The 14,902-nt window shown below is 33.7% G+C and overlaps 2 protein-coding genes across 2 annotated transcripts; both read left to right on the top strand.

Annotated features, from left to right (window-relative positions):
• The first annotated feature begins 1,081 nt into the window (after window positions 1-1,081).
• LOC128556224 (uncharacterized) lies at window positions 1,082-10,195 on the top strand. The gene is made up of 6 exons (XM_053540530.1): window positions 1,082-1,207; window positions 5,506-5,838; window positions 6,549-6,860; window positions 8,495-8,753; window positions 9,438-9,710; window positions 10,057-10,195. The coding sequence occupies exons 1-5, from the start codon at window positions 1,156-1,158 to the stop codon at window positions 9,493-9,495; spliced, it is 1,014 nt and encodes a 337-aa protein (XP_053396505.1). The 5' UTR covers window positions 1,082-1,155; the 3' UTR covers window positions 9,496-9,710; window positions 10,057-10,195.
• Window positions 9,560-13,782, top strand: LOC128556554 (uncharacterized). Its single transcript, XM_053542056.1, has 6 exons — window positions 9,560-9,710; window positions 10,057-10,146; window positions 10,520-10,822; window positions 11,016-11,156; window positions 11,491-11,509; window positions 12,167-13,782. Exons 1-6 carry the CDS (start codon window positions 9,560-9,562, stop codon window positions 12,333-12,335), a joined length of 873 nt encoding a protein of 290 aa, XP_053398031.1. The 3' UTR covers window positions 12,336-13,782.
• The last annotated feature ends 1,120 nt before the right edge of the window (window positions 13,783-14,902 follow it).

Raw genomic sequence — 14,902 nt, 5'->3', positions numbered from 1 at the left:
TAGGTCTGTGTCTGATCCTACCCATACAATGGTGTTGATTGATAGTCTTAATAGATATTGTCTTCAACATCAGCCGTTAATATCAATAAGCCAAGAAAAGCTATAGGTTGTCTATGTAGGGACTAATTAAATCTGCATAGACATGAAAATTTAGCAAAATACCGATTGAGATAATAATTGAAAGAAACAATTTATCAACTGTCTTGAATGAGAAGACAAATAACGCCAGAGTTTCAAATTTTCTGCCAAAAAATATTAATATATTTAATGATCATTTCCATATAAATTATGATCGGATTTGTTGAAGGTTGTCTATATTGATTTCAACATGATTATCTTCAGCGCCGAACATACTCAAACCTGTCAGTGTTTGTTAACCAAGAAAAACATAAATATTTGTAAGAATTCATTAAAATGTAAATACTTTACATATCTAAGAGACATATATTTAGACACTCAGACAAAATGGCCGGTTCTTGTTGCATGTCTCACTTTTGTTGTAACTATTCCTACGGCATTCAACAAATATTTTATCGTAGTTTGATTAATAACATGTACCATTAAAACTATTAATCAGGCCACTAATAGTTTCATAAATGTAATTGTTGACTTCATATGACATTGTATTGGATTATTTTATTGAACATCAAAGGAAGTATCGTTATTTACTGTTGTCTAATTAAGTGATGTAGTCTCAGAATGTGCTGTTTGCACACACACACACACACGCACACGCACACGCACACGCGTACGCATGCATGCGCACGCACGCGAACGTTAATTTTATGTTTACACTGATACTGTGAAGTTATTGTTAATATTTCAAATGTAATATATTTTCAATAACATCAGAAAAACATTACTTTGAACACTTACTCACCATTGTACGTCTAAAGACTTGACGAAATATCCCGCGCAAAGAAAATCAGCCGTATATTCAAGAAAATCAACTCTAGTGTAAGATGCAACTGATCTTTTTTGAGTTATTGAAATTATGTGTTAACAGGAAGTTAAAAGATTGAAGTGCTTAAGTAAGATCATAGTGTTTACACATAAATCGTTTATGTACAAGGCCTATTGATTGCTTGAGTGGTTAAGATTGTATTACAAAATCTTACTTCTGCCTTTTAAATGCAGTAGACGGCGGATACAAAAATGATAGTAAAGTTAATTTATTTGGCATTTCTGTTGGAGGTTTTTATCTCAGGTATGTCATTATCCGTTTAGACGTCATGATAACAATTTGACCTTTGAATAAGCAAATTTGGTACTTTTGCAAGGTTTGATATACTCAGTTCAAACATTTTAGTTAGTACTTTTATAATTATAATTATAACCCAAGATAAAGTTACGATTCTTTCAAAGATTCAAAACACAGAGAAACAAACACATTGTTTGAATTTAATCTAAAGTCTGGTTTAAAGAGTATTGCTTTTGTATGTAAACCAGCTTTTTGTCATATAGAGGCACTTTTGTCTAGCCAATCTGTTGAAGCTGTTTAATGATGAAAGCGAATAAAAACCTAATAGAAAATCATCACTTCACGTACATTCCCGCTATTGAAAGATATGAAATCAATAAATTACCGATCTTTACATTGATATATGAACGGTTTACAATAAATGATATCAACAGAATGAAAACTAGTACAAAAAATATACATTACTTTTATCATTTCTTACTGCTACGTCAAAATATCATTTCCATATCCAGGTAAACATCCGGATTTAAATGTACTCTATGGAATTATGGGACTAAACGGTTTTTATTTCTGAATTCCATCGTCCTAAACGTTTCTTAAATATGCATTGACTGTTTATTACACGTTTTCAGTGGTTTATTCCAATACAGATGGACATTAAATTTGACATGTTGTGGCACCGTTAAATGTTGCACCACCGTTAAATGTCACAAGGTTGACGTGAAATGTCACAGCCACTGCTAAATATCGCAAAATCATATGCCGCTATATGTCGCATCTTTAACGCTAAATGTCGCAAGAATTTGCCCGCCGTTATATGTCGCAACACCAACGCTAAATGTCGCACAGCAAATAACAAAAGAAATAACTAAGGTAAGTTCAAGAGTCATTACAACTTAGATATTAGATTAGGTGTATGCGTGCATGCCAGAGTGCACTGTGTGTACTATGGGAAGGGTTTAGAAATTACATACTGTTCTGAACTGCATGTTTGTTTTTCAATGTGGCTGCGTCATACCTACGTAATTAATTTGATATTTAAAGGTTTGCGCCTCGACGCGATTCTCGCCACGGTACTTAAATTATTTTAGGCCTAAACTACAGAATCCAAAGGAGTCCTGTTTATCTTATGCTATAGTAAAGTCGCGCGTCGTGTCGCCCGTCGTATCTTTGTCGAGCGTCGTGTTGGGTCTCGTTTCGTAATCTCGCGCGTTGTATCGCATGTCGTGTGTCGGTCAACACACAACACGAAGTACAACAATGCAACACGACGCTCGACACACGATACGGCGGATGACAATATAATTTTGTAACATATGCTAGAATTCTTTTTACCAAATACCGACATTTGAAAGGGAATATATGGTTTACAAAATGCCATTAACAACATACAAAGAACAATTTTTTGTTTGTAATTATTCTAAAATCGAACAAGCAGTTTCAAACAAATGATTGGGCAGAACATGTCTTTCTACCAAAATTTGTTTAGACTCCTCAATGAACGGGCTTACTATTTTAATATATATAAATAGGATACTTTGTATATCTTGTCTAAATAGTTGTTCGATTTCAGAATACATGGTTAACTGCAGTTATTAATTGAACATGGCTTACATTTTCAATATGTCTTAGCATTAAAAAACATCATGTGAACATTTAAGTAGGACTGCTCACACTCATTTGATTTGTACAAAAACATGGCCACTAGTGGACGTTAATTTTTTCATATCTTTCTAAGCTTTGAAACCCAGGTAATTAATCTAGGACCATCATTACTCTCATGTTAAAAGATAAAGTTATCTCGAGCACTTATCTGACATATTATCTAGAATGCATGACAGTTTGTCACGGTAATATGGCAGCTTATCTCGAGCGCACGGCATCGTATTTCGAGTGCACGACATCTTATCTGGATTGCACGACATCATATCGAACACACTACATTTTATCTCGAGCGTTCAACATCTTATCTCGAACGCACGACATCCTATCTCGAACGCACGACATCCTATCTCGAATTTCGATCGCAAGACATCGATCGCTCGAGATAATTTAATTTAAAAATCATAAGATAGTTGCCGATACCTTCCTCACACGATACCAAATATAAAAAAAACAACAAGTGACCTTCTGTCAAAAATGAAGGCTTTACTAGCCTAGCCCAACCCAGCCCAGTCCAGTCCGATTCATTTAAGTAAAAGCTGCTACAAGATATATTTCGTAAAAAGGAAATGTATGATATATGCGACATAAAATGGCCTTGCCACCGAAGGTTCGAACTTCTATTTTGCTCATATTTGCACGAAGTACTCGAAGCGAATTCTTGTTGCCCGCCGTCCGTATGTTCGCCTGTCAATCTTTTGCAAGATAAAAGTTTAGTTTTCGTTTGTATCATTACCAGACCTTATTGTAAGGTATAGATTCGTGAGACGCATATACCTATTATCAAAGGATACGTCGGCGACGACAACTGCAACAACAGCAAACCGACGACGTAGGTTACAAACGACGGTGAAATGGAAGACAAAAAGATATAGGCAAATCTGGCAAAACGTACGTTACAAACGATGATCTTCCGACAACCACACAAGCATAGAAAATGATAACGACGGCTACATCAAATCAAATTTCGAAACCAATGACATTGACTAAACTGATGCCGACTATCATCCCGATGGAGACATGTACACGACTGTTATAGAGGATAAAGACACCGAGGAGAAGGCGAGACCTTCCTCTTAAACCGAGACATAAACGGTGACGATAATGACTTTATCGATGACACAAGTACCAACTTCGGTTATGCTTATGAAAACGACACAAACGGCGACGGTTTAACACGAAATTAACGCTGAAGGTAGTGATGACTGGAACATTGAAGCTATATCGATGACGATAACTAACTTTGACACCGACGACATGACCTGCTGTGTACATCAAATGACCACGATGAAAAAAGGGATCCATTTGCCAGCCTATGTGTCATTTAGTCATGATTATGAGTAACTAATGAAATCCTTGCACATAGCTTTTGGAAACACGGAATGCGACTAAGTAACGTAATAGCAGACTCGGTTTGACTGAGTCTGTTCATGACAGGTAATGACAAGTGTAGCAGCTCTCACGCCCGCTAGCATTAGCTTAAGCGGAATTATATGACAAAATGAAATTCTATTACATTAAAATCTAATGTTCTCCATGATTCCAACAGACCAGAGAATATAACAATACTGAGTGACTAATTATGAGTAACAAAGTCCTAAAAAGTATCTCCTTATTCATTTCTGTTGTTGTTTGTTTATTTTCCGTGAGACCTGACAAGTTTCCATTGTTTCAAACAGATACTTATTCTTTATCTGAAATCAGGTTTTTAACTCAAGCGATAAATAAATAAATTAAATAATGTGGTAACTCGCAATGCGTTTACGTACTAAACGATAGATTTTTTTTATCTTTATGCATTGCTACATGAATGTCACCAGTGAAACATTTACTTAACAAACCAGTTGTGTACAGACTTAGTATTCAAAATTTGATGATGAATAATTTGTATCTTAACCAACAAAAAGTAATTCTGAAAAATAAGACAAACATTTAGTCTACTTGGCTTATAGTGGAAATTGTAAACAGAAATTAATTACATGTATATCCTTTTGAACTGAATGTAAAATGATATTTCTGCTGAATAATCCTTTTCTCAGGAATCACTAACAATTCTTGCAGCATTCCATGAACCCTTCTCATTAAAATACGTGATCTTTATGCAACTTAATACATTATGTAATTATTTGATAATATACTCCCCTTCCTATGACCTTCTATCCAAATTGAGTAAGATAATGTATAGTAACAGTTCATCGTAAGAACAACAGACACGTGTATCGTACTTCTTAAATTGTTGTTTCTTGTCCAAACATCATTCACCAGTTATACAGTTATCATCCAAAGGTTATTTCGATGAGAAGCGGAATCACACAAACACATTTTCTCCCATTTGAAATGACAAAAATAATCATGTTATTGGGATTTTGAAACAATGTGTTTTACATATTTTCTGTTATCGATGTGGAATTTCAACAGTCAACTACCAGTCAGTGTTGATCTATATCAGTCATTTAGATAGCAGCACTATCATGGTCTGTATGTACAGGAAGGGAGTTTTATATTGTTCCTTTAACTGTTCATTTCCTTCTCTATGTGTTTGCGTGCATATGTGCGCGCTTCAGTGTGCGTGTTTATCCTATTTTTTATAATTTGTTACTTCTTATTTATAATTTACAAATTATCGTTTATTTCTTTGCCAGCTGTTGAAGGATGGAGCTGTGTCTCAACAGCCGAAAAGGTCTACAGTAGAATAAACGCAAATGCAGTTCTTCAGTTTGACATCTCAGCTGATGTAAACCCCTCTTATAGTATCACATTCAATATTCAGTTTTATAATGGTACTGTAATAGCACTTGTAAGATACAAGTCAAATGGAGAAATCACAACACAAAAATTACCCGGTGTTGATATAACGGCTGATGCTGCAGGAAATGTTGCGGTTACACTGATTAATGTTGGAGAAGACAATCAAGGTGTATATTTTATTTCTGGTGCAGGACGTCCTGCCAGATGTAACTGCTTGTACATATTAGGTTTGTATGTTAAATCTTACGAGTTAAAATATCGCCTTTGGTGACTGTTTCTTCATTGTTCACGAGATAAGATAATTATAGTTCAGAAACCAAATAACAAAACATATGATGTTGAATTCATTAAGTTGGTTTATTGTTTCTAATACAGAATTTGCCATCTTATGAACTATATTGTAACTTCTAATTTAAAATATCTTTTATCAAAATAAACTGTCGATATGTATGTAAAATTCTGACGTAGAGAATAAAGGATTGTTCTTGTCATTAAGCATAATATCAGCAATATTAAATCAGAAATACTTAAGTACTTCTTCAAAAACGTCTGTCAAAAGCAGCTGATCATAATGACCTTTTTAGTCTAAACAATGGCACAGGACTGTCAGATCAGGTTTTATAATATCTTTAGGAAGAATTAATACGCTTTGTTTTCAAGTATCATATGAGTATGGTACTAAAACCGTCGTAGATGTTCGGCGAAATAATCTGAAATAACACCTTTTTTTCTGAATTTAATGATTTATTTAGCTTTTTCACTAAAGATATATCATAAGTCGTTCTGACATATTTTTATTTTATATTCTAAACTTAAGTTATTGCAATTCTATTATTATTTTCCTGAATTTGGTTAAATGTTTTGACATTATTGTTTTGCTTTACTTTTGAGACTTGCTAGAATATACATCAATAGTTGTACCTTTTACATTTGTCAGGCATCCCTTCTAAGGCAAAAATATCAGTTATTGGAAACCCAAATGTAGGAAGCAGTATGACTTTAACTTGCACGAGTACTTCAACTACCAGACCTTATAATCACAGTCTTAGTCTAACATACAACTGGAAGGTAAACGATGTTTACAATCCTAGTGGTACGAGGTATACTTACTCTACCAGCAGAAAAACATTGACCCTTTTGCGGATTGAACAGGATGATATTGATAAACAGTTTACTTGTTCAAGTACAGAAAACGTCAATGATGGCTACACATCGAACAACAGTGTTCAAACATCTCTGAGGGCTATCTGTAAGTATTATTACAGATTATTGCAGTAATTTTGCAAAGTTATCTTGTTTTAAGATAACTTATATGACGTTCTTCACAGCTTATTTTCTTCATCGCATGAGGTATATTTTAGATCGCGCATATTTCTTGTTCCTAACTATTGTTCATTTGTCTGTCTTGAATATGCCCATACAATGTATATACTCAAATTTTCTTAGATTTCTTTGATTACGGAGGTAAGTTACCTTAATATTTGTATATGCGCATGCCCAACCGGAAGCTAACGTGAGGATTTACGACAACGTTAACGACGAACTAAATATGTTTGTATATTTATTCTTCTGAAAAAATCATAAACCTGTCTCTGATCTGATGCTTAATGGTCATTGATAAATTACCGCTGAAACGCTACAAAACACTGTTGCCTTGGCTTAATTCTCAGCGTTGTTTTTATTCGAACTATTTTTAAACAACCAGTATTTGCCGAAATATTTTATGCGTCTTTTGCTCTGAATATTGATCAATACTTTGCGACTTTTATCTAGTAATATTTAAATGTTATGCGGAATGTAAGAAAATGGGTGATGGTGACTGATATTATTGGTAATATAGTTGGGATCTTTACACTAGCACCTACTGTATTTGCAAATGGAATTTTAATACTGTGGTTGTGTAGTAATTCTTGTAATTCTTGTTTTTCTAAGTCCACAAAAAAACTCCTTGCCAGGTAGAGATACCTTAAAATACACCTAAATTTTGAAAGCAACATCTATGTTGTACCACAGAAAAGTGGTCTTGGTTTTTCGCTACGATCAGTTATAAAAATGTTACAATATAATTTACATATAGTAATAACAAAGGAAAGTTAATCTTAAAAACAAATCTGAGTTCACACAAAAATCCTTACCAGGTAGAGATAGGTCAAAATACACCTCAAAATTGGATGAAACATGCATGTTGTACTACAGAAAAGTGGTTTTGATTTTTTTCAACGACCAGTAAGAAAAAGTTACAATATAAGCTATTTATAGTACTAATAGTAATTTTAAACTCGGGACCTGGTTCTTGTGCATGACACTCCATCTCATGATGGTGAACATTTGTGCGAAGTTACATCAAAATCCCTCCATGCATGAAGAAGAAATGCTCCGGACAAAATCATTCTTGAATCTGACCTTTAGCCTCTAATTGTGATCTTGACCTTAGACCTGGGGACCTGGTTCTTGCACATGACACGTCTCATGGTGGTGAACATTTGTGCCAAGTTACATCGAAATCCCTCCATGCATGAAGAAGATATGCACCGGACAAAGTTTTTGGACGCTGCCCGTCCATCCGCCCGCCCGCCAGGGGCGTTCAAATATTACGTCCCGTTTTTCAAACGGGCGTATAAAAATGAGAGAAAATGCGTTACCACGGAAACACGAGCCCCGCGGCATATACATTTTAAGTTTATATTAGAAAGCTAACGCGCATACTAGTAAAATTATCAACTATGCAGACTTCTATGGATGCCAGTGAAGTCGAAATACACTGAAGAGTGTTTAATACCCGTATTTTTCTTTCAATATAAAATACCTTTGGGTGGTTTTCCAATTTCGAAAACCTTATGTTTTAAATATGCATCTGTTACTAATTTGTGCAATATATTTTAGACGGACCAAGAAACATTTACTTTAGTCCGACTACTACTAATTACACAAGAGCTGAATACACCGATTTTAACCCTGTGACCTGCATGGCTATCTGTAACCCAGGATGCAAATTCCAGTGGACTAAGATAGGCGAAGTACAATCTTCTTCCAATACATCTGAACTAAATCTGAAAAATCTGACTCGAACACAGGCTGGAACGTACATATGTACTGCAATGACGTCATTCATTGAGAAAATATCTCGTAATCAATGCAATTTGTAAGTTGTTTTTAATGTAATTTAAATAATATCATATAATAATTTCATTTACATCTTCGTTTTGTTGAGATGACAGGTCAGCCGATAACAAGATAGCTGGACTAGACATGATTAACAAAATTAATACCTGGCAGGTTAAACGCATAACTAATGAAGTTTTTGAACAATATTACAGTGGTGTGTGTTCTGCACTTTAAATGAAATAATGCAAGGACTTTAAAAACATATAAACACTTGAAATGTTTCATCAAGGGCAATTTTGGTTATGTATAATACTATATTTATGAAATTTTCATAATAGATAAGGCTATTTAGGCCGTTGCTTTACTTCTGTTATTCAAAGCGTGATTACCACTTATAAATTTCATATTTGAACTAGTTATAATTGCACAGATATAGATATTCGGTCGTCGGAATAGAATAAACAATCTCCGTTTAAGTAGTTACACCGTGAAAACATAAGTAACTTCAAGTATCTTCAAGTATCTTATTGCTCCAGAATTAAATAATGATCATATGTAATCTCAAAATATTTGCATATAAAGTGCAAAAAAGAAGAAATGAATGATCTTTTGATCGTTTATCCATCAGATAAACGTTTTTAAAGCCCTTGAATGTATTAATACCAGAATATGTCAATTTACTGGAACTTCGGTTAATAAAAATAACACTTTTTATTTGTAGATGGCCCAGATACGGCAAATATCAGTGTTCATTCTCCATACAATCTTACAGAAGGTGAAGATCAAAGAAACATCACTTGTTCTTCTGACTGTTATCCAGGATGTACATATAGTTGGAAAAATATGTCTAGTGGTCGATATATAAGTTCAAATGGTTTGTTACATCTTCAGTATGTGAACAGGTTTGTGTCAGGAAGGTACATATGTACAGCAAGAAATACAGCCATTGAGTATGCACAATCTTCGGATACTGTTGTCATGGTTAATGTTGAATGTGAGTTAAACATTTCGTTGCTTTAAAGTACCTGTTCGCATCACACTTATTGGCTGTGGAAACATTTAATAATCATTTATTGAGATGTTAAGTGTAAGTAAAATGAACGTTTAAAGGATTGATCCCACTTAATAGAATTTTGATCATTACTAATCATTACTAATCAGCTAAACAAACGATTACAAAAGTGGTAATACTTGACTATTTCCTCCATTTTAGGTCCATCTTACGCTATATTGCAAATCTGTCAGTTTCTACGACAGTTTTTAACCGTACTTGTATGTGTATTTTTACACAAGTTTTGAATAATTATGTAGATTATGCATTTTTGTCAATTTAATTACAGATCCCGCATTAATTAGGTCGTTCTATGTAGAAGGACGTGAAGGGGAAATATATACTATTGCTGAAGAGCATGCTGATATACAATTTACGTGTATAACCGACAACAGTGTTTTGTCAACTATCAAAATAATGTTCAACGATCATATTTTGAAAGTGACAGAAGCCTTTCATACAAAATACGTGACATTCACTCGTCGCAAAATCGCATGCTCTCAAGGTGGTTTGTATGTGTGTGAAGGGACGAACTTGTATGCTCAAACAATACGGAAAAAACATAACGATGCTCATAAAATGTAAGTATTTAATAAGAATCATGTAAAACTATATTTTTGTTAGAATCCAGTTTTGATGTTTCATCAATCCTTTTATTTTCAAAATAGTAGTTTTTTTACATTATAATTAGCGAATTATCAATCGTAAACAATGTAAATAGCCAAGTGTTAAACTATTCTTTATATTTAAAGGTGCTCCCCGCCCACAGCGACAGTTAAAACATAATATTACAAGTTCTTTGAACGTTCCTGTTAGACTCAGTTTTACAGCCATAGCCTACCCAGAACCAGGTCCTACAGGATTTTTATGGCACAAAGAAGAAGCTAGGAGATGGATACCGTTATTGAGTAATGACGATTTACAGATATCTTCTTCGGGATTACAAACAAATCTTACGATTCTAAATGTATCACAGCAAAACTTTGGACAGTATCGACTAACAGTTATGAATGACATTGGAAAGTATGAGCAGTATATGTTTCTTGAAGAAAAGGGTGAGTTTACTTATAAACAGTATTTATGTTAGAGGGTACATGAGCCTGTGTCCGATGACACTGTTTCTAGATAATGAGTTGAAAACAAATGTCCTAACCTTTCGAAACAATTTTTCAGAAATATGAAAACTGTAGTTAAATCAAAATGATTCTAGTTTGGAATACAGTATTGCAGTATTGCTTCCTTTTCCAGATTCCCATGAACAACATCTCAAAGATTACTCAAACACCACTGCAGTGATCGTTGGAGTTTCTCTTGGTATTGTTTCAGGCGCCCTTGCAGTATACTCTATTTGCCTTACCATTTGGGTTAAAAGAAATTATGCACTTAAAGGTAGCAGATTATAACTAATAACCGTTGTTCTGTTTGCAACACAATTATTGAAAATCTTAACATGGCATCCTCACATATTTTATCTTGCCCTTCTATATGTTTCACAATAACTGTTCTATTAGCGGACTGGTAGTATTTCAAATTTTAGACAGAAACAATTTATGAATTCACATATTAAACAAATAACGATCACTGTATGCAAGTAGAAAAAAGTGAAATTGATATTTCGTCAAGACCATTTTACCATCTAAAACATTTAAAAATGAAGTATTTATTATAGGGAAAGACTTAATAAAGTGTATTTATACGATCACATTTTCTTTCTATATTCCAGGCGGAACCAAGTACGAAAAGTAGGTGTTACAATAGCTTCGGGTATTGTTTAATCACCGCTTGTATATGATGCCTGGTTTTTTATTTTGTCTTTTGGCAACTTCTGTGATATGAAGGCGCCATAACGTCTAATCCCCTCTCAAAATTATAGTTTGTTTAATTTTTATCCATTGCTTTCTTGTATTATTTTAACTGAGGACCATACGCCGGTATGTTTTCATGGAATTACACTCTGTACATCATTGTCTCTATACACCGCGGTATGAACACATATGTCGATGTCTCTAAATTGTGTTTTGGGTTTTTTGTACATGGAACATTTGCAAATGTTGAGTTCTGCTCAAACCTGGGCTAAAGGGTGTTGATGGTAGTATGCATTTCTCCAGTCTTCCATGAACAGGCTCAGTCAAACGAGCCTGTAACAATTTCATATCTGTCGTGTTGGGCGACCTATAGAGTTTCCACTTTTTCTATTTAAAATCTTTTTTAATTATTAAGTTTAGTCCATGTTCAGTTTAATTCACACAATGAAATAGTTTTTATCAAAAAGTTATGTCTATCCCTAAATGAATGCTAAAGGAGACGACCAAATGAGACGGTTTAGCCATGTAAGTAAAACGACGTACATGTGTAATAAAGATCTCCTGAATTTATGTTTATTCTATTACATTTTTCAGAAGAAGAAAAAGACAGACGTATACCAATGAGGTTCCGCTCGAGGACACAAAAGCTAAAGAAACCAGTCGGGAGGCAAAAGATATCAATGATCCACAATACACAAGTTTAGATGATGCCTTTAAGGACAGAAATGTCACCTATGAAAAACTTGGGGCGACACAAACATAACAAAACTGAACTCAATGCATGCTCAGTGGTTAATCGAGACACATAAGCAATTACACCCTAATTGTCTACTTTTATTTTCTCGTGAAATAAACGCACACAGATTCTTACTTTCAAAACGGTTTTTGAGCCAACGTCTATCTGAAGAGAAATTTTTTAAATTATATGCATAGGTATTTTGTGTCTATTGGTTATATCTGTGAAATAGTTTTGAACAAATGATACAAGAGAGAGTACAAACACTCTAACGAATCAGACAGAACAGCAGGAACGAACTGTACTTCATGTATCAATTGTATGCGGTTTTGTATCATACTATCTTAGAACGTTCAAAATAACAAAAGATTGTGTAGTATTACACAGAAAACCTTCTCGTGACAACTTACGTTATATCGTCAGATCGAAACACAGCCTTATTTAAACATAGTGGTATAGCATTCATATTTTTCGGCGAATGCCGTTATAAGAACGAATTCGTGACCTTGATCGACCTATGCCACGTGACTTCAGTTTGCAAATCAAACTACTTGATAACGCATTATAGATAATTTATCAAAATGAAAGATTTATGCAACACTCTGCCTGACTGGACGAGAGTGTCAATTTGTTTCACTCTGCTGAATGTGCTACGCTGAGTGAAATGTAGACAAAGCGTTTATTCTAAACGACGCTGTTCACAGTTTTAAAGCTAACGTTCGCTCAGTATATTTAGCAAGAATATTGATATATCTCAAAATGATAAGTAAGTTTAATAAATATGATAAAAACCTGTTCAAATACCAACATATATCAAATTAAAGAAAGAGCTGAATACGGTCTGTGTATCACATGAATAAGGGTGTGATAAGAGTCTTCTGTGTAGAGAAGTGCTTTTTAAAAGATTTTCCTTATTACAATTGTCGTCTGTATATGAAAAGGTTTCTTGCTTTTGTGACTTATTCAGATTGCATATTAAAATGAGTACTTGTTTGCTTTGATACATTTGACGTTATAAATTATTTAACTGATTTATTACATAGGAATATTTTTCTTTAGTATGGTATGCAAATATTAAACTCAGTTGAAATCTTTTTTATTATGTATATGCTATATAATGACTGAATCTCATAACATTGAAATGATGGTACGCTGTATACAGTTTATCTACGTAACTTTGGTTATGAAACAGAAGTATTGAAATAATTACAGTTGTATGTGTCCCTTGACCTTCACTTTTTTATAGGTGTGACGTCATTGTCCAAAAATTCATGAATAGCGAATATGCATTTGTAAAGCGGGATCAGTTGGCCTATTTTAGAAATAAATAAAAATAATAAATAAAAAAATCCTTTAATTGATTTTTTCTAATGTATTCTAAGTTAAAAATAAAAAAATCCTTTGATTTTTTCTCATGTATTGTCATCAAACTTGATTTGTAGCATCTTTATTAGGCTAGCAGCCAACTTTGTTCAGTTGGGACATTTGACCCCTTTTTGGGGCTGCTAGAGCTAAAACTAGAAATGCCTTTAGACAGCGTCTCATGAACAGCTTGATGGATCTTTGTAATACTTGGTCTGGAGCATCATTATAAGGTCCTTTTCCAAATTTATTTATATAGGAACTTGGGCCCTATAAGGGACCACTAAAGCTAAAAGAAGATATGCCTTTCTTCGCATTAATCACTAAAATGTAATGGATTTTTACCAAACTTGGTGTGTAATAATATCGTAAGGTCTCCTGCTATTTTGTTACAAAAGGGGATAGGGACCGATTTAGCTAAAATATTAACACTTTTAATGACCTCTTCTGATGAACCGCTTGATGAATCTTCATCAAACTACTGCTGTAATTATTCGTCTAAGGATAAACGAAACAAAATTGCAACCCTACGAAACCTTTGTGAAAAATTAAAGGAGAACCATTTAAATTGTTAAAGTGCGGTGTTTAGTTTTGCAATTTGAAAAATGTATGCTAGATGAAAAATTCATAAACTTCTTTCCTTATTACATTCGCCGACCATCTTTTTTAAAGATATTTCTTGTTTCTGATATTCTGTTTACGTCACTAAATCCATATTATATTTCTGGACGAAGAGCCGTCTTTAAGATACTGATCCAATATTATCGTATTTGTTTTGTCCCCTTAAGGTTTTAATAAACGATAGAAAATATTTTTATTTCAGGACTGAAAAGATGGATTATTTTCACCCATACTTTTGTTACTTCATAACAGAATACGAACACTAGCTCACGCTTAAAAGAAATCAAATTAATGTAATGGCTATCGAATGGACTTCGAGATTGGTTTCTGACCAAACAATACATTTGCAAATCTTTTGTAGATAAAAAGCAATCCAATCAAGGAAATATATTTTGATTAGAAAAATTAGAAAACGAACAGAACAGAACAGAACGCAGCTTAAATTTCATTCAGCTTTTAACGAAATGCAACGCACTATTATAGCACAATATGAATGAATATAATTTGCTATAGTTCCAGCTTAATTTTAAATATTTCTGTACTAATGAATAACAAGAAACGCGGCAATGCCACGAAACCAGGTTTTCAACACTTTTCATAAGAATAAAAAA

The sequence above is a fragment of the Mercenaria mercenaria genome, chromosome 4 (genome assembly GCF_021730395.1).
Source record: "Mercenaria mercenaria strain notata chromosome 4, MADL_Memer_1, whole genome shotgun sequence".
Lineage (NCBI taxonomy): Eukaryota > Metazoa > Mollusca > Bivalvia > Venerida > Veneridae > Mercenaria > Mercenaria mercenaria.
Note: the sequence above shows the minus strand (reverse complement) of the source record. Positions and strands in the feature narration are given on the sequence as shown.